Raw genomic sequence first — 24974 nt, forward strand, 5'->3', positions numbered from 1 at the left:
ACACTGCTACTCCAATTTCACTGAGTAACATTTCTTCTTCCTTCTCTAACAGTATCACTACTTTCTTTCAATTTTCAGCTCACTTTAGTAGGCTGAACTCTACAAACGTCTTTTCTTGTTTCTTTCTCAAAAATAGTGAGATTATAAGAAAGAAAAACATATTTCTTGCTCCCCTTTACTCTTTGATTTTACAGCTTAGTCCTAATACTAGTATCCATCTTGTAAGTTGGAAAATGTTCAATTTCTTGAACTAATTGAAAGGAATGCAAAAATCTAGAAAAAAATCACTATTATAATCACTACTACATTCATAATGTAACAACTATAAAGCATTCTCTAGTAATATGAATCATAACATCTTCTGTCATAAATTGCATTGATTGCCACTCACATTCATTATTATAAAAGTTTATTTAATGAAATAATTATGAGGCTATAGTTAAATTTTTGTACCATCTATTTTTTAAAACATTAACAAAAATGCATTCGAATATGGGAAGGCAGCAAATTAAAAACAGAATAAAACGCCTGGAGACAAATTTTGATCATATCCATATAGAGTTAAATTTTTAATAATGGCTTATATACTGGAAGGTACAAACTCTGGAGTGTCTGGAATTTTTCAGCACAATATGTTTTAGAATTCTACAGATGTTATAGATGCATAATAATTGAGAAATTGTATCTTTAAATCAAAAGGAAAAAGAATTAAAACTACAAGATGAAATTATATATGCGTTAGAAAATAACATGTTATTGAAATAATTACTTCATCTCCTACCTGAAGTCCGAACCCGTTCTTCTGCCGTTTTCTGGAATCCCAGGATCTGGACACATGTCAGAGACCAAAGCAACACCTCCTTGAGTTACTGTAATAGAAAGAAACATTATTACACTTTCATGTAGCTGTTCAGAAAATATCCAGATAATAAATTTACATTAGGTAGATTTGTTTCTTAAATGCCGATGCCTTAACATGTGATTTCTTTAAGAATTAAGATAATTTAGCTAGATTAAGATAAACCTATTCTTATTCCTGAAAAACAGACTTCTTACCCAGGATGCCAACAGCCTTTGGTTGGAACTCTTTCCTCTACTAAAGAAGTCTAAATTTAATTTTAAAACATTTTCTCATTATGATCACCTTTATGACATGTTACAATTAATAGCATGATGAGAAAAAAGAGCATCATTCCATAAATACCATAGCTTATATAGAAGAAAGCTTTCATTCATTCCCATGGATGAAATGGAGATGTTAATTATCTACTAAGATCTATACAAGAACCTGCTGTATAAAAAATATAAACATATATATAAATAAATAAAATAAAATTCAAAAAAAATCTATACAAGACATATTTTACATAAAATTACCTATTATATTTTAAACCTCAAGCGTGCTTATCACTGAAGTAAAAAAAAGTAATGGTCTTCTTGTGCAGATGTGATTTATTTTTTGAATCTGTTTTATAAAGAGCCTTCCCACCTGCTGGGATGTTGCACAGTCAGAATAGTTTTTAAAGGATTCATTTGCTTGTTAGAGTGGCTGCTGCTCCAATAACTATCCCACTCTATCTAATTAGTGTAATCCAATCAAGGCAATTCCCTCTTTCTTTCCAGAAATTTGTTCAATGGTGGTTGTGACTCAATTCAGTTCAATGATGCTTGAGAGGAAGCCGGCAGGAGTGTTTCTGGGGAGACGTTCCTGTTAGCTCATAGAGATCATCTCTTTTTCACTCTGGACCTTACCATGTTTGAATTTCATATGTGTAACTGTTGGTACCATCTTGCTAAGTTCAAAGATGGAGGCAACAACATGAATAGAAGAGACTGAGCAAGAACCAGGACCCGGTATCATAGTTGAGACAGAAACATTGACCAACTCAGAAACCTACACTAGCTCTGAATATCCTGTTGGATGATTCATATTATTTCCTACAATTCAAACTCATTTGAATGCGTGATTTTATTATTTGCACCTGAAAAGCATGCTTACAAATATAAATATGTTCACATGTATTTTGAATAATACCATAAGAAGGAAAATAAAGTCTGGGTAGATACTGAAATCCTTAAGCATTTAATTAAAACTATGCATAAAAAAGGCACTAATAATTATAGCAAGATTTAGTTTTTATTGCTAAATTAGGATGAAAGCGTGATATGGATATAACCCTTCATTAAATACCAATCTTACCACAATATAAAATTTTCTTTCCTAAGTACTTAATGTTCTCAATGGAAAAAAATAATCCAGCAAGTTGGACAGTGAAATGAGAAGATGGTGGAATAGAAGCTCCAGGCCTCCTTCCCCCATGGAAACATCCGATAAATAACTACGGGCTAAATAACTTCGTAGGAACCCTGGAAACTAATCAAAGATCTACAGCAACTGGGCAAATGCCCAATGAAGGAAAAGCCACGTTCATAATAGTGGAAAATATCAGGGAATTTTTACATGCTTTTGCCCCACACCTTCCCTGACATGGCACTGGTGAGAGGAAGGGGCCCATTTCCTGGTTCCCTACCGGAGAAGGAGGACCAAAGAGGAACTTGTTTACAGTGTTCTGGCCTGTCTGTGAGCCCGGTGTTGAAGGACTAGTTCCTGCCTTGCCTGACTCAGGCACAGGCTGGGGAATGGCAGCTGGAGGCCAGTAAGACAACAGTGGACACTTGGCTATAAAAACTACGTGGCGACTGCAGCCAAGCGGGCAGGTGTGGGCAAGAGATACAGGCAGAGCAGTACTGCAGAACACAAAAGACCCTGAGAAGAGGCTCCAATGAGGCTCTTTGGGGAATCAGGATATTTTAAAGCAGCTGGGGGAGAAACACACAAACATATACCCAGACCCAGACAGAACATGTGAGCAGTACAGACCTGAGAAGACCTTACTTCTTCACCACAGGCTGATCTCAAGGCTCAGTGGCCCACTCATTTGTGGAAGTCTCCCACACCACTCTGCAAGACTGGGAAAGGTGGCTCTTTCTTTGAAATGCCAACTTTTTAACAAACATCACAAGGCAGGCAATAAAATATGGGAACATGGCCTATTCAAAGAAACAAAATTAATTCTGGCACTAGTCCCTGAAGAAATACACATATTGGACTTATTAGACAAAGATTTTTTAACAACTATCTTAAATATGAACTTGAGTAAATAATGATTGTACACCTCTCAAATTTCAGAAAAGACATAGATACACAATTCCAAGGAGCTCAATAAACTCCAAGTAGAAAAAACTCAGAGACTCACAGTGAGACACATAATCAAACTACCAAAAGACAAGGAAAGAATCTTGAAAGCAGAAGGAGAAAAGCAACTCATCACAAACAAGAGATCCTCAATAAAACTATCAGTTGATTTCTCAGCAGAAATCTTTTAGGCCAGAAGGCAGTGGGGTGACACATTTAAGTGCTGAAAGAAACAACACTGTCAACCAAGAATTCTATAGCCAGCAAAACTATCTTTCAAAAACGAGAGAAACATTAAGACATTCCCAGAAAAACAAAAGCTGAGGAGTGGATTACTACTAGACTTGTCCTATTAAAAAATTCTAAAAGGAGTCCATTTTCAACTTGAAATGAAGGGGCACTGGACAGTAATTCAAAGCCACATAAAAATACAAAGTTCTTTGGTAAAGGCAAATATGGGAAAAAAGTAAAAGAAAACCAAACTATTATTGTAATTTTGATTTACAGCTCCACTTCTTAATTTTTATAGGATTTAAAAGACAAATACATAAAATAATTACAAATCTATGTTAATAGGTACACAATATAGAGAGCATAATTGTGACAAAGAGCAGTTGGGGGAAACTGTAAAGGAGTGGATTTTTGTGTGTGATTAAGGTTAAGTTGGTATCAATTTAAGACACATTGTCATAAATTTAGGATCTTATGTGTAATCTTCATGGTCACAACAAAGAAAATATGTATAGAATAAACACCAAAGGAAATGAGAGGGAGTCACATGTCACTATAAAAAATTAACTGTCAGCCATAAAAAGGAATGAAATTGTGCCATTTGCAGAGACATGGATGGACCTAGAGACTGTCATACAGCATGAAGTAAGTCAGAAAGAAAAAGAAATATCATATATTAATGCATATATGTGGAATCTAGAAAAATGGTATAGACAATCTTATTTCCAAAGCAGAAATAGAGACACAGACATAGAGGAAATACGTATGGATACCAAGGAGAAAAGAGGGGAGAAGGATGAATTGGGAGATTGGGAATGACATATATATGTTATTGATACTATGTATAAAATAGATAACTAATGAGAACCTACGTATAGTACAGGGAACTCTACTCAGTGCTCTGTGGTGACCTAAATGGGAAGGAAATCCAAAAAAAATGGGGTACATGTATACATATAGATGATTCACTTTGCTGCACAGTAGAAACTGCCTTGCCTGACTCAGGCACAGGCTGGGGAATGGCAGCTGGAGGCCAGTAAGACAACAGTGGACACTTGGCTATAAAAACTACGTGGCGACTGCAGCCAAGCGGGCAGGTGTGGGCAAGAGATACAGGCAGAGCAGTACTGCAGAACACAAAAGACCCTGAGAAGAGGCTCCAATGAGGCTCTTTGGGGAATCAGGATATTTTAAAGCAGCTGGGGGAGAAACACACAAACATATACCCAGACCCAGACAGAACATGTGAGCAGTACAGACCTGAGAAGACCTTACTTCTTCACCACAGGCTGATCTCAAGGCTCAGTGGCCCACTCATTTGTGGAAGTCTCCCACACCACTCTGCAAGACTGGGAAAGGTGGCTCTTTCTTTGAAATGCCAACTTTTTAACAAACATCACAAGGCAGGCAATAAAATATGGGAACATGGCCTATTCAAAGAAACAAAATTAATTCTGGCACTAGTCCCTGAAGAAATACACATATTGGACTTATTAGACAAAGATTTTTTAACAACTATCTTAAATATGAACTTGAGTAAATAATGATTGTACACCTCTCAAATTTCAGAAAAGACATAGATACACAATTCCAAGGAGCTCAATAAACTCCAAGTAGAAAAAACTCAGAGACTCACAGTGAGACACATAATCAAACTACCAAAAGACAAGGAAAGAATCTTGAAAGCAGAAGGAGAAAAGCAACTCATCACAAACAAGAGATCCTCAATAAAACTATCAGTTGATTTCTCAGCAGAAATCTTTTAGGCCAGAAGGCAGTGGGGTGACACATTTAAGTGCTGAAAGAAACAACACTGTCAACCAAGAATTCTATAGCCAGCAAAACTATCTTTCAAAAACGAGAGAAACATTAAGACATTCCCAGAAAAACAAAAGCTGAGGAGTGGATTACTACTAGACTTGTCCTATTAAAAAATTCTAAAAGGAGTCCATTTTCAACTTGAAATGAAGGGGCACTGGACAGTAATTCAAAGCCACATAAAAATACAAAGTTCTTTGGTAAAGGCAAATATGGGAAAAAAGTAAAAGAAAACCAAACTATTATTGTAATTTTGATTTACAGCTCCACTTCTTAATTTTTATAGGATTTAAAAGACAAATACATAAAATAATTACAAATCTATGTTAATAGGTACACAATATAGAGAGCATAATTGTGACAAAGAGCAGTTGGGGGAAACTGTAAAGGAGTGGATTTTTGTGTGTGATTAAGGTTAAGTTGGTATCAATTTAAGACATATTGTCATAAATTTAGGATCTTATGTGTAATCTTCATGGTCACAACAAAGAAAATATGTATAGAATAAACACCAAAGGAAATGAGAGGGAGTCACATGTCACTATAAAAAATTAACTGTCAGCCATAAAAAGGAATGAAATTGTGCCATTTGCAGAGACATGGATGGACCTAGAGACTGTCATACAGCATGAAGTAAGTCAGAAAGAAAAAGAAATATCATATATTAATGCATATATGTGGAATCTAGAAAAATGGTATAGACAATCTTATTTCCAAAGCAGAAATAGAGACACAGATGTAGAGAACAGACATATGGATGCCAAGAGGGAAAGCAGGGGTGGGATGGATTGGGAGATTGGGATTGACGAAAATACACTAATATGTACAAAACAGATAACTAATGAGAACCTACTGTATGGCACAGGGAACTCTACTCCGTGCTCTGTGGTGACCTAAGTGGGAAGGAAATCAAAAAAAAAAGGGGATATATGTATATGTATAGCTGATTCACTTTGCTGTACAGTAGAAACTAACACAACTGTGTAAAGCAACTATACTCCAATTTAAAAAAAATTAGCTGAATGCAAAGAAAGACAGTAATGACCTACCACCAAATCAACTGCCATCAGTCTGATATTTCTACTGTTTTTTTCTCCAATTCCATAGTTTCACAGTCTGTACCATGTGCTAGGGCAGGTTGAGAAACCTGCACTCAGTGGTCTACTAAAAGGTCTCTAAATATTATTTTCTAAAAAGATTCTAGTTTTAATAAAAGGTCAAACCCCAATGCAGAATCTTACTTCCACCGTTTTTCTGCCCCCATCAGTTATGTGACTCCCACATTCCCTCAAGCAAAACAGTCATTGCTGTGTCAAATGAAGCCATTTTCTTCAAGCTGAATGGCCATCACTGTTTTTATCAGACATAGCCCACACCAGTGTGGTTCTCACTGCACTATTTTAGAGTACCAAGCTGGTCTAAAAACCAACTTAAAGGCTTAGGAAGGTCTACTTCTATTCTGCTTTTCTGTTTTTCTCACATGGAATAGTAGTTAAAAATAAACGACAAATTGGAGGTACCCATGCAAATCAGCTCAAAACACTCTGGATCTTTTTTAAAGTAATGTCAAAGTTGCCTACTTATTCAAAAAAAGGGTACTTAGTTGGAATTCTTCGAGAGCACAGAATGAAACAGATAAGTCTGAACACCTTGCAGATGGCAGAAGATAACAAAAAAGTGATGAGAGATGTATGTAAAATATGGCTGATTTTCTGAAACGGAGATAGGCTTATAATGGGATAATGATAGAAAAAATATGGTGACAAACAGGTTATGCACAAGTAAACAATGAGCTCCACAAATCCCAACTACCTATTCCATCAGCATCATGAACAATTAACTTCTCTGAAAACTGAAGCTTTAAAGTTGCAAAGAATCATGGAGATCCATCTGTTTCAAGCAAGATCCCAATGCCGCAGAGAAACATTTTCAAAAGAGAGGAATCACTGGGCTTAATATCATTTTAACTCTAATTTTGTCGAATTATATATCAAATCTCACAGGACATATGCCATAGATATTAATAAATATATGAAACTGCAGTCAAAACCTTAGAGTTTAAAATCAAAACTGGAGTATTCCATAGGTAGATCAATGACCCATCACTGACAGTAAAGCAAGGTGTAAAGTTATGCAAGTGGATGAACAGATATAAATTAGACGGTTTGTAAAAGACTTCGAACGAATTTAGATTTAAAATGTGTAAATTATATTAATGTATATATAATCAAATGACTTTTTCAAAGCATGATGATTCAGACTATCTCATTAGACCCTCACAAGTTTCTTATGAGATATGTAGAGCAGTAAGGAACATGCTTCTCCCATCAAACTGTAACCAAGCAGGACCCTATGGGGTCTTCCCTGGACAGATCCCCCCCATGTCCTCTGTCTTCCTCTTGTCTGTAGAAAACTTTAGCCTCTGAGACCTTCCCCAAGTTCCAAATAATAAATTTAATCAGAGAAGTGAGAAAACACAGGAAGAAAGGAAAATGGTCAAGCAAGAGAAACTAGTAATACTTTAGCCATTAAACAAAGTCAAGGACTTTTAGTTCCTCCTCAAGAGTTATAAAAAATATTCTGAGCCACGTCCTTTGAGCTGTTTTGCAGATACCGAAACCCCCACCAGGTGGGAGAAATTAACTGCATGCTGCCCATAAGCACATAGACCCCAGACCAGTTGGAACCAGAAGGTTGATGATGTTGACTCTCGATTACCTCACCACCAACCAATCAGAAGAATGTCCACGAGTTGATCATGGACCCCACAACCCACCTCCCCTCACCCCATTTTTAAAAACCTTTCCATGAAAGACTTCAGGGAGTTCGGGCCTTTTAAGCACTAGCTGCCTGGACTCCTTGCTTGGTGCCCTGCAATAAACACTGCATTTTCCTTCACCACAACCCCGGTGTCAGTAGATTGGCTTTACTGCATGCAGGTGAGTGGACCCAAATGTGGTTCAGTAACAAAATTATCCTGTTCTTTGAGGACATGTCTTGTGATTGTCAATTCAAATTCAAAATGAACTTTTTCTTTAATGAATTATATAGCTAGACTAGTGCCCTAGCAAAGGAAGCAACTAACACAAAAGAAGTATAAACAACTACTTCTATGATAAAGGAGACCATAAACAAATTAGTGGAGACAACATTTACATTAGTGAAACAATCAGAAATCATTGTAAATGAAGTGCTAAGAATAGTGATGATGATGATGATAATGTAAAATTAAACATTTACTCTTGGCTAGAAACTCCAAGTATCATTTACACACATTCTAAACTGAATCCATACAACCATCCCATGAGGAGATAATGTTAAACCCATTTTCCAGGAAAGGAAACTGAGGACAGAGTTACCATTCAATTGATTACAAAATCCAGGTTCCTTTGCTTACATTTCCTGCAGTGAGCTAATAAGACATTTTATATTAAAGGGTTTGTAAATTGAAGTGAGGCTTTTAAAAATAACTTTTTAAAATTCTTAAGAATAAAATTCCTTTTATATTAAAAATGAATATAATATATGGTCCCAACCATAGGCTTTAGTTCAAATACAATCTGGTGGTAGTTTTCCTGCAGTAAAAAGACCAGATTCACAGGCTTTCCACACGATGCCATGAGCCACCTCCAGAGCACTAGAACAATGAATTGACTTGAATATTAAATCTTCATGTAAGATGCCATTCTTTTATTATAAAATTTAGTTTATATACCTTTGAAATAATAATCCAAAATAGAAACCATTTAAAGAAACACATTTTTTAGTGAAATTGCTCCTGTGCTGTATTAAAACATATTTTTACTGTTGATATTTATTTCTTTAGAGACCTAAAGACATGTTTCAGCTGTATCAATTTTTGAGACTAATTCTTATCATTTTAAACCTTCAGAGAGGTGACATATATTTCTAGTTGCATAACAGTCAGGAAGGTTGTTACACAAAACACATTCTGGGTGAAATTCCTTGATATCAATATCTCCACTCTATCAATGACCTTTAGATGACAGACACCCATGCTAGGCATGTGTCTGGGGGATACTGTAAACTTCAGGCTTTTCTGCTATAATCAGTTTGAAATAAGTCAACACTGACATTTGTTCCTTCAACATTTAATGGACTGAGGCTGTACTGAAATGAAAAGCAACACCTACTCTTTAATGCATTTCCCCTTTTTGATTTGCAAGAGGTTTTATCTCTGCAGGGACGAAGCATCCGTATTACTCCTTCCTCAAAAACTAGTAACTTGATTAAATGTTCACTTCAACAACATTTTGATATTGTAGTAATTTCTTTCATTTAGCTATAACAAGATTATTTTCACTTAAAGGGCATGGCATGGGACATTTTTACATGCATAACAGAATTTTGGGTACTTTTCTCTTTCTACTGAATACTTGCAGTCTTTACCAGTCACTGGTTTTGTTTTTGTTTTTGCACATACTGACAAGCTTTACAGAAACAAGAATTGTTCACGTTTTGATAATAAATTCTTATCGCAACATCAGGGTTTAAAATGGATAGTTTACATAGAAATAAGTTGTTAAAAACACATTGCTTTGATCTGCATTGTTTGGACCTGAGATTAATGGATGGACAATGAAACAACCCACAAACAACTGGTCTTGTGTGTGAGAGTCTAGGCTGGATTTTCCAAGTGTTTAATTTAATGCAATGCCAGACATTTTGTCTGTACTCTCTCTCTTTTATCATTACATATTTTAATTCTCTGACTTTTAAAACACTAGAAATTGAAGGCCTACTATAACAATTTTTATATCTTGATTTTATCCATGTTCTCTTATTTCCAATTCTAAGGCCATAGTCTTAAACTATCTCTTAGTTTACAGTAATTTATTTTTAAATCATATTTTAGCTTCTAATGTAATAAACTATACTAATCTAATAAATGCATTATTGAGAAACTCTTTCAAGAAATTATTAATGATTCTCTATTGTACAACAAATAAAGACTATTTGGCCGGCATTCAAAAGCTGTCTTTCTAACATTATTCCAACTACTACCTGCAGGGATCTTATGGTCCAGGTAATTTTAAATACTCCAAATTCTCTCACTATTAAGCTTTTACTTTTCTTTAACATTGCCTCTTACTGAATTTTTTTTTTTTTTCTGACAGAGGCAAAAAACAAGTAGATTTCTTATAAGGGCTATAACATTAATAATTATCCTCCAACTGCTAAAACCACCATGGCAGCAAATATTCAAAGAGGAATTATTTTCTTTATGTATCTTCAAGTTAAACCAAGATGTTTATTTGGTATCCAAATAAAATTAAATATAAGAATATGTTAGTACAAAATCAGTATAAATTCACAGCACTGAAATTTTTACAAGATCCCTGAGAGTTGTCCTTATGGCTGTCCGATTCCATACCATCCTTGAAGATGTTTACTTGGATATATCCTGGCAGCACCCAAAAGAGATGTCTCGGACCTCCACTGGCCCCCACAAATGCAGAGTGACCGTCACCCAGGGATTAAGCTGCCTTAGCTTGAGGTCTCACAGCCTGTCACTTCTGCTCTAGTCTCTTTGTGAGAATTTAAGGACTCTGGACTTAGGATTCATGAATAATTTTTAGGGCCTACTCAGAGATGTCTTGCAGGATACCTAATTATTCATGGTCTTCTAACAGTAAAGATAGCATTTGACCAGGTCAATTTATATTACTACTTTGCATAGGATCTAAAGTACTAGTAAAATAACCTTGAAACATGAGAGAAAAGGGGAAAAAAAATCTCAAAGTCAGTGTACAGTATAATTGATTTCAGGATTATACATATATATAATTACTTTATATTTAAATATCAGATATTTAAGTATTTTTTTAGAGGTAATACGTTTAAATTCTAAAACCTTATTTGTCAATTAGTAGATTTAAAAAATAGGAACTATTAATTATCTAAGTAATGAGTACCCATAGAAAGTTTTTATCATAATAGTTTATAAGTGATTTCAGAAGCTTGTATTTAAGTACATTCTAATACAGTAAATATAAATGATGTCAGCATGTATCATATACTTTATGTATATATTTATTTTTTCACTTATACATATATTACATATATATTCATGTTAATAATTTTTAAAATTTAAATTAATTTAAATAAATATTAAATATATATAAATATTCAACCAAATATATATTAATAACTTATTTGCTTATACAGGATAGTTAAAATATATAAATATTAACATTATTAAATTAATAACTATTATTTGCTTATACAAAACAGCTAAAATATATAAATATTAACATTATTAAATTAATAATATTTAATATGAATGATCTGTCTACCATATATATTTTTATAACATACAACATTTATTAATATTTGTTTACAGGGATACTATGCAATAAGAGAATGTTTAGTTCTTCTTTATGTATTCTAACAGGGCAGAAATGTTAAATTCTCTGATTGAGAAAGTTTGTGATACCCATAGTTTAAAATTAATAATATATCAGTAAATCAAATTGATACGGTCACTCCTAAAATTCTCATTAAATCAAAATCTGTGTTTGTAATTTCACTCTGTACCTTATTCAGATGTTTTGCACATGTGTAATTAAGACACAAAAATGATTTTTTGACTATTATAAAACAATTCTTGCAGAATGCTGATGGCCATTTTGAAAACACACAGCCGCAAGGTATTTGGGAGAAATAATAATTAGTACACAATGATATAATATGTGCATAATGTTTCAACTTTACACATTATAAATTATTAATTATAGCTCTCTAAAGACATGGCATATCACCTCTAGTGCTGAGATCACAGATATTAAAAATCACTGAAAAAACTATAAATTACTTAAAGTCATGCTATAATTTTTATTTATATGGTCTCAACTGAATATATCACACTGCTTTTCCTTTGTTCCTCATTATTATAGATCTGCAAATATATTCTTTTAACATCTTTATTGGAGTATAATTGCTTTACAATGGTGTGTTAGTTTCTGCTGTATAACAAAGTGAATCAGCTATACATATACATATATCCCCATATCCCCTCCCTCTTGCGTCTCCCTCCCACCCTCCCTATCCCACCTCTCTAGGTAGACACAAAGCACCGAGCTGTAGATCTGCAAATATTAAAAGAGTAAGAATCTAATATTAATTAATATTCTATTCATTTCTACAAAAATGTGTAAAATTTAGTTTGTATAAGGAGTTATATTAATAAAAGAGAGAAGGGAATCATGGCATGTGATGTATTATGGCAGGTCTTTTCATATTTGTTACATAATTTAATCCTCACAAAATCTCTGTGAAGGAACTGTTACTTTTTCTGTTTGAGAAAGGAGGAAAGTGGAGTTGGAAGGTTAGTTTGCATATCCTATTTATTTAGCTGATAAATCTTCAGGGCCCATATCATTCTTACTACATTAATCCACTTTTTTACTCTCAGCCAAGAGGGGGTCTTTCAAGGAAGTTGTAAGCGACAAATTGTAAAACTGTAAGGTGTAAGTAGTGGTTGTATTTTGTATTTATTTTTTGTCTTATCATAATGCTCTACAATGAAAATAGGTTCTTTAAACAGAAAAAAACACATGTGAAAGTGAAACAGAGATCTTCTTTTCCATGTCCTCCTGCCTACATGCCTTCCTCTGGGAAACCTCCCAGCCCAAAGTCCAGCTACGACCTTTCTCGCCTTCCTTGTCTACCAGTGTGGGCCAACAGTGGGTATCTGGCCCAAATCAGGCCATACTTCCCATGAAAATAACTTATGGATTTGCATTTAAAATATATATATCTGGGCCCTTAGCATTGACTTTTTTGAGAGCTGTAGCTCTGATGTATAAAAGACAGGAGGCAGTTAGTTGAGAAAGCTGTCTGAAAGGGTACCACTATGTAGTCGCAGGCGTTAGGTGACACAGTCAGCTGAGGGAGAGCAAGAGGAGCAGAGGCTCAGGGGGAGCAGCTGGACATGCAGGGGTGGGCTCACAGGCCTGCTGGTACTGAGAGGAGATGGAGCAGCCTTCCAGAAAGGAGCCCACACACCTCTGTCCATCATGTCTTAGCTCTTGAGGGAAACACTAAGAAAGAAACCAGTCCCAATAATCATGGCTCCCTAATTTTAGTATATGTTCGTCCTAACAAGGACACTCTTTTCCTTAAGTGCTTCTGGTAACCAAAAGAATCTAATTATTTTAAGTAATCAAAAATAAAGAAAAGTAGCCAACATCCTGAACACTGACAAGATCAAACGCTGGTGAGGGTGTGGAGTAACAGGAACTCTCACCGTTGCTGGTGGGAATGCAGGATGGTGCAATCACTTCGGATGAAAATTTGTGGTTTCTTATAAAAATAAACACACTCTTAGCATACGATCCAGCAACTGTGCTCCTTGGTATTCACCCAAAGGAGCTGAAAACTTACATCCACACAAAAACCTGCACACATATATGTATAATAACTTTACTCATAATTGCCAAAACTTGGAAGTCACCAAGATGCCCTTCAGTAAGTAAATAGATAAATTAACTGTAGTACTCCAAAGAATGGAATACTATTCATGAATTTTAAAAGCCATGAAAAGACGTGGAGGGAACTTAAATGCATATGACTAATAAAAGAAGCCAATCTGAAAAGTCTACTACATACAGTTGACCCTTGAACAACATGGGTTTGAACTGTGTAGGTCCACTCTTAGGGGTCCACCTGTATGTGGAAGTTTCTTTTGAATAAATATACAGTTATCCCTTCAAATCTGTGGGTTCCACATATGTCCTTTCAACCAACCTTAGATGGCAAATTTAATACACAATCTGAGGTTGGTTGAATCTGCAGATGCAGGATCCGTGGATATCAGAGGGCCAACTATGGGACTTGAGCATGAACAGGTTTTAGTATACATGGCGGGTCCTGGAACCAATCCCCCATGGATACCAAGGGACAAATGTACTATACACTTCCACCTATATGACATTCTGGAAGACACAAAACTATGGAGACAGTGAAAGATCAGTGGTTGCCAGGGTTCGGGGGGTTAGAGAGAAGATGAATGGGCAGAGCACAGACAGCTTTTAGGGCAGTGAAACTACTCTGTGTGATGCTATAATGGTGGATACATGTCATTATACATTTGTCCAAACCCACAGAATGTACAACACCAAGCGTGAACCCCAATGTAAACTACAGACTTCAGGTAATGATGACGTGTCCAGGTAGGTTCACCCTTGGTAACAAATGCACCATCTGGTGGGGGTGTTGATAATGGGGGAGGCTGTGCATGTATGGGGACAGGGAATATGTGAAAAATCTCTGTACCTCCCTCTCAGTTTAGTTGTAAAACTGCTCTAAAAATGGTCTTTAAAAAATAAAAGAAATAAATAAAAGAAGGAGGGAGAAGAAGAGGAGGAGGGACTGCAAGGAAAGGAGGAAAAGGAAGAGAATGATGGAGGGATTAAGGAGGGGGAAGTAAAGGAAAGAAGATAATAACTCTAAACTTTTCTTGAAGGACTTGAAAGTCTCAAGGGATAGATGAATTCTGGTACGTAGAGAGGAGTTGAGGGGCTGGTGGAGAGGGGGCACCCCAGGCAAGGGAACTGTGTGAGCAAAGGCATGGAGGTCAGAGTGGATATGGAGCGTTCACAGAACACAGCAGAAATTGCGCTAAAGGGGAAAGAGTTATACTGAGAAATACGGAGAACCCAAGTCAGGAACGGAGGCAGATGTCAAACCATGAAGATGCTTTTGACTGAGAGTCCTCTTTTTTTAAATTGACGTATAGTTGATTTACAGTGTTGTGTAAAGTGATTCAATTATATACATTTAATTATATATATAGTCAATTCTATATATATATAGTATATACATATACTTTCTCAGATTCTTTTCCATTATAGATTCTTAATGAGAAGTAGTCTCACTTATTTCATGTATGCATTTCACATGACATTCAGATATCTTCTTCTTCATTATGTGTATGTACATGTGCATGTGTTTAGTTACATGTAGTTATAATCTGAAACTTAAAATATACACTACAGATGGTCCCCAACTTACAACTGGTTTTGAAACGGAGCAGGACCCTATGGTCCTTGCCCTGCCATGTCCTCAGCCCGCCTTTTGTCTGTGGAAAAACTTTAGCCAAAGAATAAGTTTAATCAGAGAAGTGAGAGAATGCAGAAACAAAGGAAAACAGTCAAAGGAGACCAAATGATAATAGTTTAGTCATTAAGCAAAGTCAAGAACCTTTAGTTGCTCCTTAAGGGCTATAGATAATATTCTGAGCCATATCCTGTGAGCTGTTTTACAGATACTGAAACCTCCACCAGGTGGAGGAGGATGACTACATGATGACCAAACTGAAGCCATGACATAAGCTACTCCACTTCCTATGGTTCTGAGAACTGGACTCAAAGAAATGGGAACAAACCCTGGAACTAAAGATTAACTGTACTTAAAACAACTATGCTGTTCTGCTTCCACCCTCCACCTATACAACCCTGAAACTCCTCTTTAAAAAAAGCCCCTATCCCCTGAGCAGCAATCGGGAGTTGGTTCTCAGACAGGGGTCCACCCTCTCCCGAGGTTGCTGGGCTCTGAAATAAAGCAACCTTTTCTTTCCTACCAACACTTGTCTATTGAAAATTGACTTTCGAGTGGCGAGAAGCAGCCAGACCTGGGTTCGGCAACAGTCTGACTTACAATTTTTTGACTTTACAATGGTGTGAAAGAGATACGCATTCAGTAGAAACCATACTTTGAATTTTGAATTTTGATCTTTTCTGGGCTAGTGATATGTGGGCAGATCACCTCTCATGATGCTGGTTGGTGGCAGCAGCCTCAGCTCCCAGTCAGCCATGCAATCATGAAGGTCAACTGCCCACAGACTTAGAACCATTCTAGACCCAGACATCCGTGCTGTTTTTCACTTTCAGTACCTTATTCAACAAATGACATGAGATATTCAACACTTTACCGTAAAACAGGCTTTCTGTTGGATGATTTTGCCCAAGGCCAGTGTTCCGGGCACGCTGAAGGTAGGCTGGGTTTAGCCATGATGTTCAGTAGGTTAGGCGCATCAAACGCATTTCTACTTAACCACATTTTCAACTTGTGATGGGCTTATCAGGACATAACCCCATCGTAAGTCAAGGAAGAGATATATATATATATGGTCAAAAATATTTATTTTGAAATATTTTCTTTAAACTTTGAATTGGATTTTTCACTTTCTTAAATGGTAAATACTATGAGAGTACACTTAACATTTTAATGTTTCCTTACAAAATCAAACTTTGGTAAATGGTGAAAAGCATAGTATTTAGGCTAATTTGGCAACATCTTTCATGCTGAAAGGACACAACATAATTTGTGATAAAGGGAAAACAGTCAGGTATCATTATTAGAGGATACAAACTGAAAAATAAGATAGAAGGCTTGTGTTAGAAAAATCACAGAAATTTACTGATGAGAAAATTAAATAATGCAGTCCAAGTCCTGTATTTTTTAGTTCTGGAGAGTGAAGTCCAGAAAGGGCAAGTGACTTTCAAGGTGTGGTGGGTGGCAGAACTGGATTAAGCAGAGATGCTTTCAGTGCCTGTGGGACCCTGGGCAAGCGTGCTGCTCAGTCTTTATGAACCTCCATCTTCTCACCTGAAATATCTGCCATGCAACATCGCTGTGAAGATTTAGTGTCTTAGCTTTGCGATAGGCCAAGCAATCCTCAATAAAAAAGATTGTTTCTACCAGTATTTGTTCCTCTCCTCTTTCCGCTGTAAATACCTTGGGCTAAATTATTTCCGTGTGTTCTTTCAGCTCTAATGTTTCATGAGTCTGTCTCTATGTTCCCATCCTCAGGGAAATTTCATTGAGGGATGTTAGTTATTACACAAGTTTACTTTATAAAAGACTAGGGAAATGGAAAATACCGCTGATAGACACAGAAAGGACACAGGTAAAATGATATTCTACCTGAAAGCAACATGCACTTTTCATAAAGTAAAAAAAGAAAGATGACTTGCATAGTGGAAGTGTCATTCAAAAACACAGGGTTTAGCGTCTCAGAACTCAAACAAAGCCAGTTACATTGGAAATCGTGCCTTTCAATTTAGAAGTAAGTGGATTTGAAATTTTGTTTTCACAGTATTTATACTTGTTTCTTACAATGCTATTGTGTTACGTTTAAAAGCCAGCAAGAGATGTTAACGTATTTTTTGAACAAACTCTGCATTTTCATTCATAAGAAGCAAACAATTCAAATGATTGGTTTTTTGATATGTTAGAGTAATCAAAATCACCATGGAAATAACACTTAGAAATAGAAATAACAAGTTAATCGCGGCCAATTCCATCTAGTTATTCACCATCCACTCAGCAACAGACTGATTGAACACCCAGGGCAGGGAGACTGTGTGCTAGCCTCTGGGAGGTTTAACAGGAAGACCTCACAGAGAAAGCACAAAACAATAAAACCCCAAAGCAGTACTCACTGTTACAAACTGGAAAGGCGCTATGGAGAAAACAACAGAATAGCATTAGAGAGAGTAATGGAAAGAGGGGAGAGAGGATCAGACTTAGGACAGGGTACGGGCTGGCCCCTGAAGGCGACCGACGCTGAAGCTGGAACTTTATTAAAGCATGACTGGAGTTAGCTAAGGGCAGAGTGAACATAATATCCCTCTTGGCCGGTCAACCGCAAAAGTCAAGCTCCTTAGGATGGGAAGATATAGGGTCATTCAAAGAACCGAAAAAAGAAGGCCAAGCTACCCATCTCACTGCAGCTTGAGAGGAAGGAGCAACCAAATGGGAAACCACTGAAGACGCTTAGGTGAGAAGGTCTGACTTATGTTAAATACTTTGCCTGGCTCCTCCCAGAGGACTGGGCAGACAGGGAGGAAGCTTTGATGTAATCCACACAAACAATGGGGGCGGCTTGGACGGGCAGGTGACTGGGAGATGGAGAGCAGCATACAGATTTTCACTGTGTTGGAGATAAAAAGGAAATGACTTTGTGACTGGCTAGGTCATAAGCCCTGGGGAAAAGGGAGTTATCTGTCAGAAGGGGCCTATCATTTACAGTGGTGTGGAATGCAAGAGGAGAACAGATTAAGCTCGGAAGGGGAAACGTTCCCTTTTTGGTCTGTTACACTGAAGATGCCAACAGACAGCCCAAGGGACAGGTCAGCTTGTCTGCTGGATCAGGTGAAGTGACATACTACAGAGGCATGGGACTTGTTTTTACACGGGCGATATTTAAAATCAAGGAAACCATCGATGGGTCCAGAATGGAACTCGATCACCCTGCCTCAGCCTTGAACAATCCAAGCGCGCTGCTTGGCACGTGCCGCCCCTTCTGCCGGAAATACCCTTCAGCCATGTCTTCACATTCCTGCCTTCTCAGCACAAGGCAGTCAGCACAAGGTCACCTCCCCTGAGAAGCCGTCCAGGAGCACCCTAGCTAAAGCAGCAGCCTCTCCACACCGTCTCTCTCCCAGTGCTCATGTTCTTTTCTCGAAAGCACTTAACACGATCAGAAATTATATTAGTTATTTATTTGGGACATAATGTAAGCCCCTTACATAATGTAAGTCCCTTGTGGTACAGAATTTTCTATCTTGTTCATTACTCTATCCCCAGAATCTGTACAGAGACCAGCACACAGTCGGAAAACAATATAGCTTAGCTGATGACTGATTTGAGAAACAACAGAAGCCAGCCTCCAGTTAAGTGTGCAGTGGTTTAAACATCTTGAGGTCAAGAACAGGCAGATAAAACAGCCCGGGAACTGAGGAGAACTCAAGGCGGCAGCCTGTAGTGTGGGGGGAGGTAAGAGAAGAGAATTTTCCAGGATGAAAATTGAAACAATGCTAAGAAGCCAAGTAAATAGAAGATTAAAACATATCCACTGGTTTGGCAACACTGGACATTATTGGTGATCTTAGCAAGTTCGGAATAATGAGAGATTGAAGCCCTCAGGTGGACGTAGGGAATTTAACTGTTCAAAGGAAATGTTCTAGGTACAGCTCTTGAGTAAATAAAAGACTCTCAGAGAATTTATCTTGAAGCAATTTGAGATTTTTCTGCCTTAGGCGCTAGCAGGTAAACAAGTGTCCTGAAATACTTAACCTATCTTTAAGACTTGAATTCTCCCCTGCTCCAAAGATAACCTGGCTTCATCTACGGTAGACCAAAAACATAAGCACTCATGGAGAGATGCCTCTTCCTGTCCTTCCAAACTGCAGCTCAGTAGCCCTTAAGTTACAAATTGTACACGTAGAGAGAGAATACTGATTCTGTCACCACGGGTAAATTCACCATTCATTTCTCATTATTTTTATAAGAATGCAAGTATTTTTCCTTCAGATTTTGTTACTGTTTTCATCATTACCAGGAGAAAATTATCAAGATTTTTCCCTAAAGTTCTCAGTAGAGAAAACTAACCTAATAAAAATGCAAAAAGATACTGCAAGATTAAAAGTACTTAGGCAATTTTAAAAGGCCACGACGTGTAGTGCTAGCTTTTACATGTGTGGTCCTGTAACTATTTTACTATCGAAAGGTCAAGTCCTAGGTCAACGGTGCTGGGGAGAGGCATCTTTCATCTCATCAGTTAGAGCCCTATTTTGCTCCTTGGACCTTCATTCCTAACCGCCTCATCCCCATTTGCCCTCACTGAGTTATTGAACACAAACTAAAGACTGTCCCTGGGGTATTTCCGTTTTAAGAGATTACTTTTAGTGAGAGAGAAGTACCAAAAGCTTCTCGATAAATCTCAGTTAATCTGCAGTGATCAACTCTTAAGATTGTGATGGGGGTTTGTAGATGGATTAGGGCAAGCAGGATGCCTCTTTTCAATGCGTGAAACATTCAGTTGACTCTGAATCTCCTGGAATTTCTTTTAAAAATAACTACTTAAAATGACTGTAATGCAAGTAATTCATTTCCATAATACTTAAGCCGGGAAATGACTTCAATTAAAAAGGTGAGAGCACACATGTGTGATCAAGTCTCCTATACGTGCGGTGTTTCATTCCTGTCCACCTCCCTTTGCTTTCCCTTTCCAGGTACAAAGAGGGCGCTATCTAATGTCACTCCTTCTTTAGAGGCTGCGTTTCTCCTCAGTCATCTGCTTTAAGACAGAAGCTCTCAGAGAGGGGCAGATGACGAAATGAAGCCAGAGGCTTTAAAAATTATAATTATCATTTCAGACGTACGAATTCCACTCTAAAAAGAAAAACAAAAACACTTTGATAAGTGGGTTCTTGCAAACCCGAGAGTTATGTTTCCTTAGTGAATATCCTGTTATCTGGTACTTTTAGTTTTAAACTCCATGCCCTGTTGTACCCAATCACTCTTCTATTTAATAGTCGCTGACATGTTTTTTTTCCCCCATCTTCCTCTAATTTTCTATTACTCAAGAAATTACAGACTAATAAATCCTTGAAAATAATATATAATGAACACTTCTTTTCTCATAAAACATGATTTAAAATGTCTATGTAGAGTATGATATAAATTACAGTGACAGTGAAAAATACCACCCAAAAGTGTTTATAATCGATAGCCTAGAGGTCCAGCAGGTGGAGAGACTCAGACGCATTGTGTAAAAAGTATTGTTGGTTCCATATATATGCATTAGCATAGAGTATTTGGGGGAGAGGGAAGCTGGGACGAAGTGAGAGAGTGGCATGGACATATAGACACTACCAAATGTAAAATAGATGGCTAGTGGGAAGCAGCCGCATAGCACAGGGAGATCAGCTTGGTGCTTTGTGACCACCTAGAGGGGTGGGATGGGGAGGGTGGGAGGGAGACGCAAGAGGGAAGAGATATGGGGATATAAGTATATGAATAGCTGATTCACTTTGTTATACAGCAGAAACTAACACGGTATTGTGAAGCAATTATACTCCAATAAAGAAGTATTAAGAAAATTTTTTTTAATTTTTAAAAAAAGGCATTATTGGGAATGCCATATTTTCTTTCAGATGGACAAGTTGGAAAACTCGGTGAGACTTGACAGTTAATGGATGTTTCTTCCCCCCGCATGATACAAATAAAATCTGACATGTCAATCTAAGCCTGTTCCCAATTCAGAATCAAAAACCAATGCAATGGGATCAAAATATAGTGGAGAATTGCACTGGCTGTACATTCACACAAAAATCATATTTCATCCTTAGCCACTAATAGCCATTCTAATTTTGAAAACGTATATAGATATTTCCTAATTAAAAAATATAAATGTTTTAAAGGTACAAATTTTCCAAAATTAAGAGAGAAAAACATTGTATGTCCATCTGAAAACATTCAATTACCCTTAAATTAAACATGAAAACGCTGTGAAAACATTCTCTCTGCTCTCAGCAACCACGTGTGCATCGCAGTAGAATCACCAGACACTATTTCTCAAGGACCTACTTGATGCACGGCACGCAAACAGCTACACGTATTAAGACACCGTGCAGTGAAGATCCCAGAAACAAAGGAAACAGATATTCACTCAGATCTATCTGCATATTTAAAATACACAGAATTGAATCATTCCATCTCAAGAGGATTTGGTATAAAATATGAAGATGAATATGTGTGCCCCTTATCGAAAACATCTCTACATAGTTTTCATCTGGCTTTATCACCAGTACAGTGGAAGTCAGCAGGTCTGGGGTGTCCCCACCTGCATATTAAAAAGTCTGTCCTTAGTGGGAAGCTGCCGCATAGCACAGGGAGATCACCTCTGTGCTTTGTGACCATGAGAGAGGTGGGATAGGGAGGGTGGGAGGGAGGGAGACGCAAGAGGGAAGAGATATGGGAACATATGTATATGTATAACTGATTCACTTTGTTTTAAAGGAGAAACTAACACACTATTGTAAAACAGTTATACTCCAATAAAGATGTTAAAAAAAAAAAAGCTAGGGCAATATAATTTCACATTAATTAAGAGTCAATAACTAAAACACAAATAAATAAATTTCAATTAAAAAAAAAAAAAAGTCTGTCCTTGACCTGTAACCTCTAAGCCCTTGGAATGTCCTGCCTGATAAGAGTGTCTCTGCTGACCTGGAGGCCTTGGGCCACAGCAGGGCATCTATGCTTCAGGGCGATTATGGTGGGAGCCTTGGGTCACATGGTGGGGGCAGCTTGACTTCTGCAGGGGCTGGAGACTAAGGGGAGCCGCGTGGGGGGTCAATCATGCCTCTATGACTGACCCCAATCAAAACCCTGGACCCCAAGGCTCGTGAGCTCCCCCGGTTGGCGATACTGCAGGCATGTCATTGTAGGACATTGCTTGGAGAACACAGTTCCATGGGGAGAGGACACCTGCAGGCTGGCTCCTGGTCTCTCCTGGACTCTGCCCTGGGAGTTCCTTCCCTTCTCTGACCTTAGTCTGTTCTGTCTGCTGAAACAAACCATAAAAGTATAATGGCTTTTCTGAGTTCTGTAAGTCCTTCCAGGGAATTGTCGGACCTGAGGGCTGTCTTGGGGACTCCCAAACCACATTCCCAACTAGGAAAATAACAGGCATGATAACCACTCCGCTTAATCAGACTGCCTGCTTCACACCCTGATCCAAGGCACACACCGCTCAATTGACTACCTACCCCCTTTTCTCCCTGTCTCTCCAAGTCTGGGGTGAAAATCTTGAGGAGTCTGGGTGAGGCAATCAAACCATCTTATTTACATAATCAGTTGTACTTAAGGAAAGTACATGTGACTTTACATTGGCCATAAAATGTGAGAGAACTCTTTGGCGGAAGTGTTCTTTCTCTCAGAAAGAAACATGATACAGGGGCATTCTTCCTAGTCTTGGTCACTGGTGCGAACGGAGAGGTGAAGCCAGGAATGGCCGTCTTGCAGCTGCGATGGGATTAGCTCACTCAGTGAGGGTGGCAGAGAGGGTCCACTGACAACGTGATTGGGTCCCTCAATAACAGACCTACAAAATATCCTTCTTCCACACTTCTACATCCATGTGGTGATACATTTTCTTTAGTGCTGAAGCTACTTTGGAGTTCTGTGATTTATCTTATGTTAAGCCATGTGATGCTCTGCAGTCAGAAGCATCCTGACTGAAAACTGGTTGCCCCACTTGCTACCCGTGCTTCGTGGGGAATTTTCGTAAACAATGTATATCTGAGATTCCTCATCTGGAATGTGAGGATGGCCATTATACGTATCTTGGAGGGCTGTTGCGAGTTTTGGCAACGTAAGGGTCTGAATCCAAACGTCAACACACTTCCTAACCCGCATAAATGACATAATCTCTATGAATCTGTGTCTTCTTCGTAAAGTTAATGTTACTTGCCATAACTTCAGAACTGTTCCCCTGATCTTAACATAATGAAATACATAAAGGTATCTGATAGGAAGAATACATCAAATGATTTGCTTTCTTCTGTATCAGGATAATACTTTAGTCAATACTGGCTCATGTTTGATTACTTATTATGGACGGGGCACCACTGTAAGCACTTTTTTTTTTTTAACATCTTTATTGGAGTGTAACTGTTTTACAATGGTGTGTTAGTTTCTGCTTTACAACAAAGTGGATCAGCTATACACATACATATATCCCCATATCCCCTCCCTCTTGAGTCTCCCTCCCCCCCCCCCCACCCCCCCCCTCTAGCTCGTTAACATCTTTATTGGAGTGTAACTGTTTTACAATGGTGTGTTAGTTTCTGCTTTACAACAAAGTGGATCAGCTATACATATACACATGTTCCCATATCTCTTCCCTCTTGCGTCTCCCTCCCTCCCACCCTCCCTATCTGTAAGCACTTTTTGAATCTATGACTTAATCCTCCCAACACTCCTGTGAAAGCAGATGACAGAAGAGTGATCTTTGGCACAAGGATGTTAAGTAACCTTCCTGAGGACACACAACTGGTGAACCAAGGAGCTAGGACTTAAACCCAAGCACAGCGGGGCTTCTCAGTACCTTCCTGACATTGACTGCTATCTCCCTCCCCACATTTCACCGGACTTCAAGACCCCATTGTTGCAAATCTTGGTTTTTAGAGCTGGGCTTTTAAACATCAGTAGACCAAGTCCACTCAATCAATCACATGTATACCACAAACAACACACAGAGAAGAATATGTTATCCATTTGAGCCAGTCCTCCAACCACAGTACAAGTTTTCTCTGGGGAATCAGAGCAAGAACGTCAACGCCGGCTTTGTGTTGACAGAAAAGCCCTGCTCTTCGCCTGCCCCCGCATCTCAAGCTGGTCTGGAAATTCTGAGCCCTGGAGACATGATGGTGTGATGACAGGACCCCATGCATCTCCCAATACACGGATCTACAAATATACTGGACTAGAAAGAATTATGGAAGAAATACTTCCTTCCAATGTAGCTTCTGGAAAGGGTCAAGACCCTATGGGTTTCTCTTACGTGGTAACTTACAGGAGCAGAAGAAACATGCACAGTCTGTGTCTAGAAAGAATATTTCTCTCTAGAATAGGAAGTCAGCAGACAGGAAAAGGCTCCTGGTTAGAGCAAAGAGTATGTGGTCATGACCTGAAGCCGAAGCCGAGGACCCACAGCCCATCTGCGGGGAGAGGTGGTCTCAGGGGAGGGGGAGGAACAGAGAAGGGGTTAACTCATGGACATTTTATGTTGCTCATTTTTTTAAGAGATGTTTTCAGTATTTGATGCTTCATATTAACCATGGTTTGCTGGATTCATCCTTGTTTGTGAAGGAAAAAGAAAGGCAACACCATCAAATGTTAAATAAACTTTGTG

The 24974-nt window shown here is 37.9% G+C and overlaps 1 protein-coding gene across 1 annotated transcript in view; it reads right to left on the reverse strand.

Annotated features, from left to right (window-relative positions):
• CSMD1 (CUB and Sushi multiple domains 1) overlaps positions 1 to 24974 on the reverse strand; it is a 611399-nt gene that overhangs the window by 532230 nt on the left and 54195 nt on the right. The window contains exon 3 of the mRNA XM_028481319.1: positions 782 to 869. Coding sequence (XP_028337120.1) covers positions 782 to 869 — 88 coding nt within the window. The remainder of the gene's footprint in view (positions 1 to 781; positions 870 to 24974) is intronic.

Source organism: Physeter macrocephalus, chromosome 20 (assembly GCF_002837175.3).
Source record: "Physeter macrocephalus isolate SW-GA chromosome 20, ASM283717v5, whole genome shotgun sequence".
NCBI classification, from domain to species: domain Eukaryota; kingdom Metazoa; phylum Chordata; class Mammalia; order Artiodactyla; family Physeteridae; genus Physeter; species Physeter macrocephalus.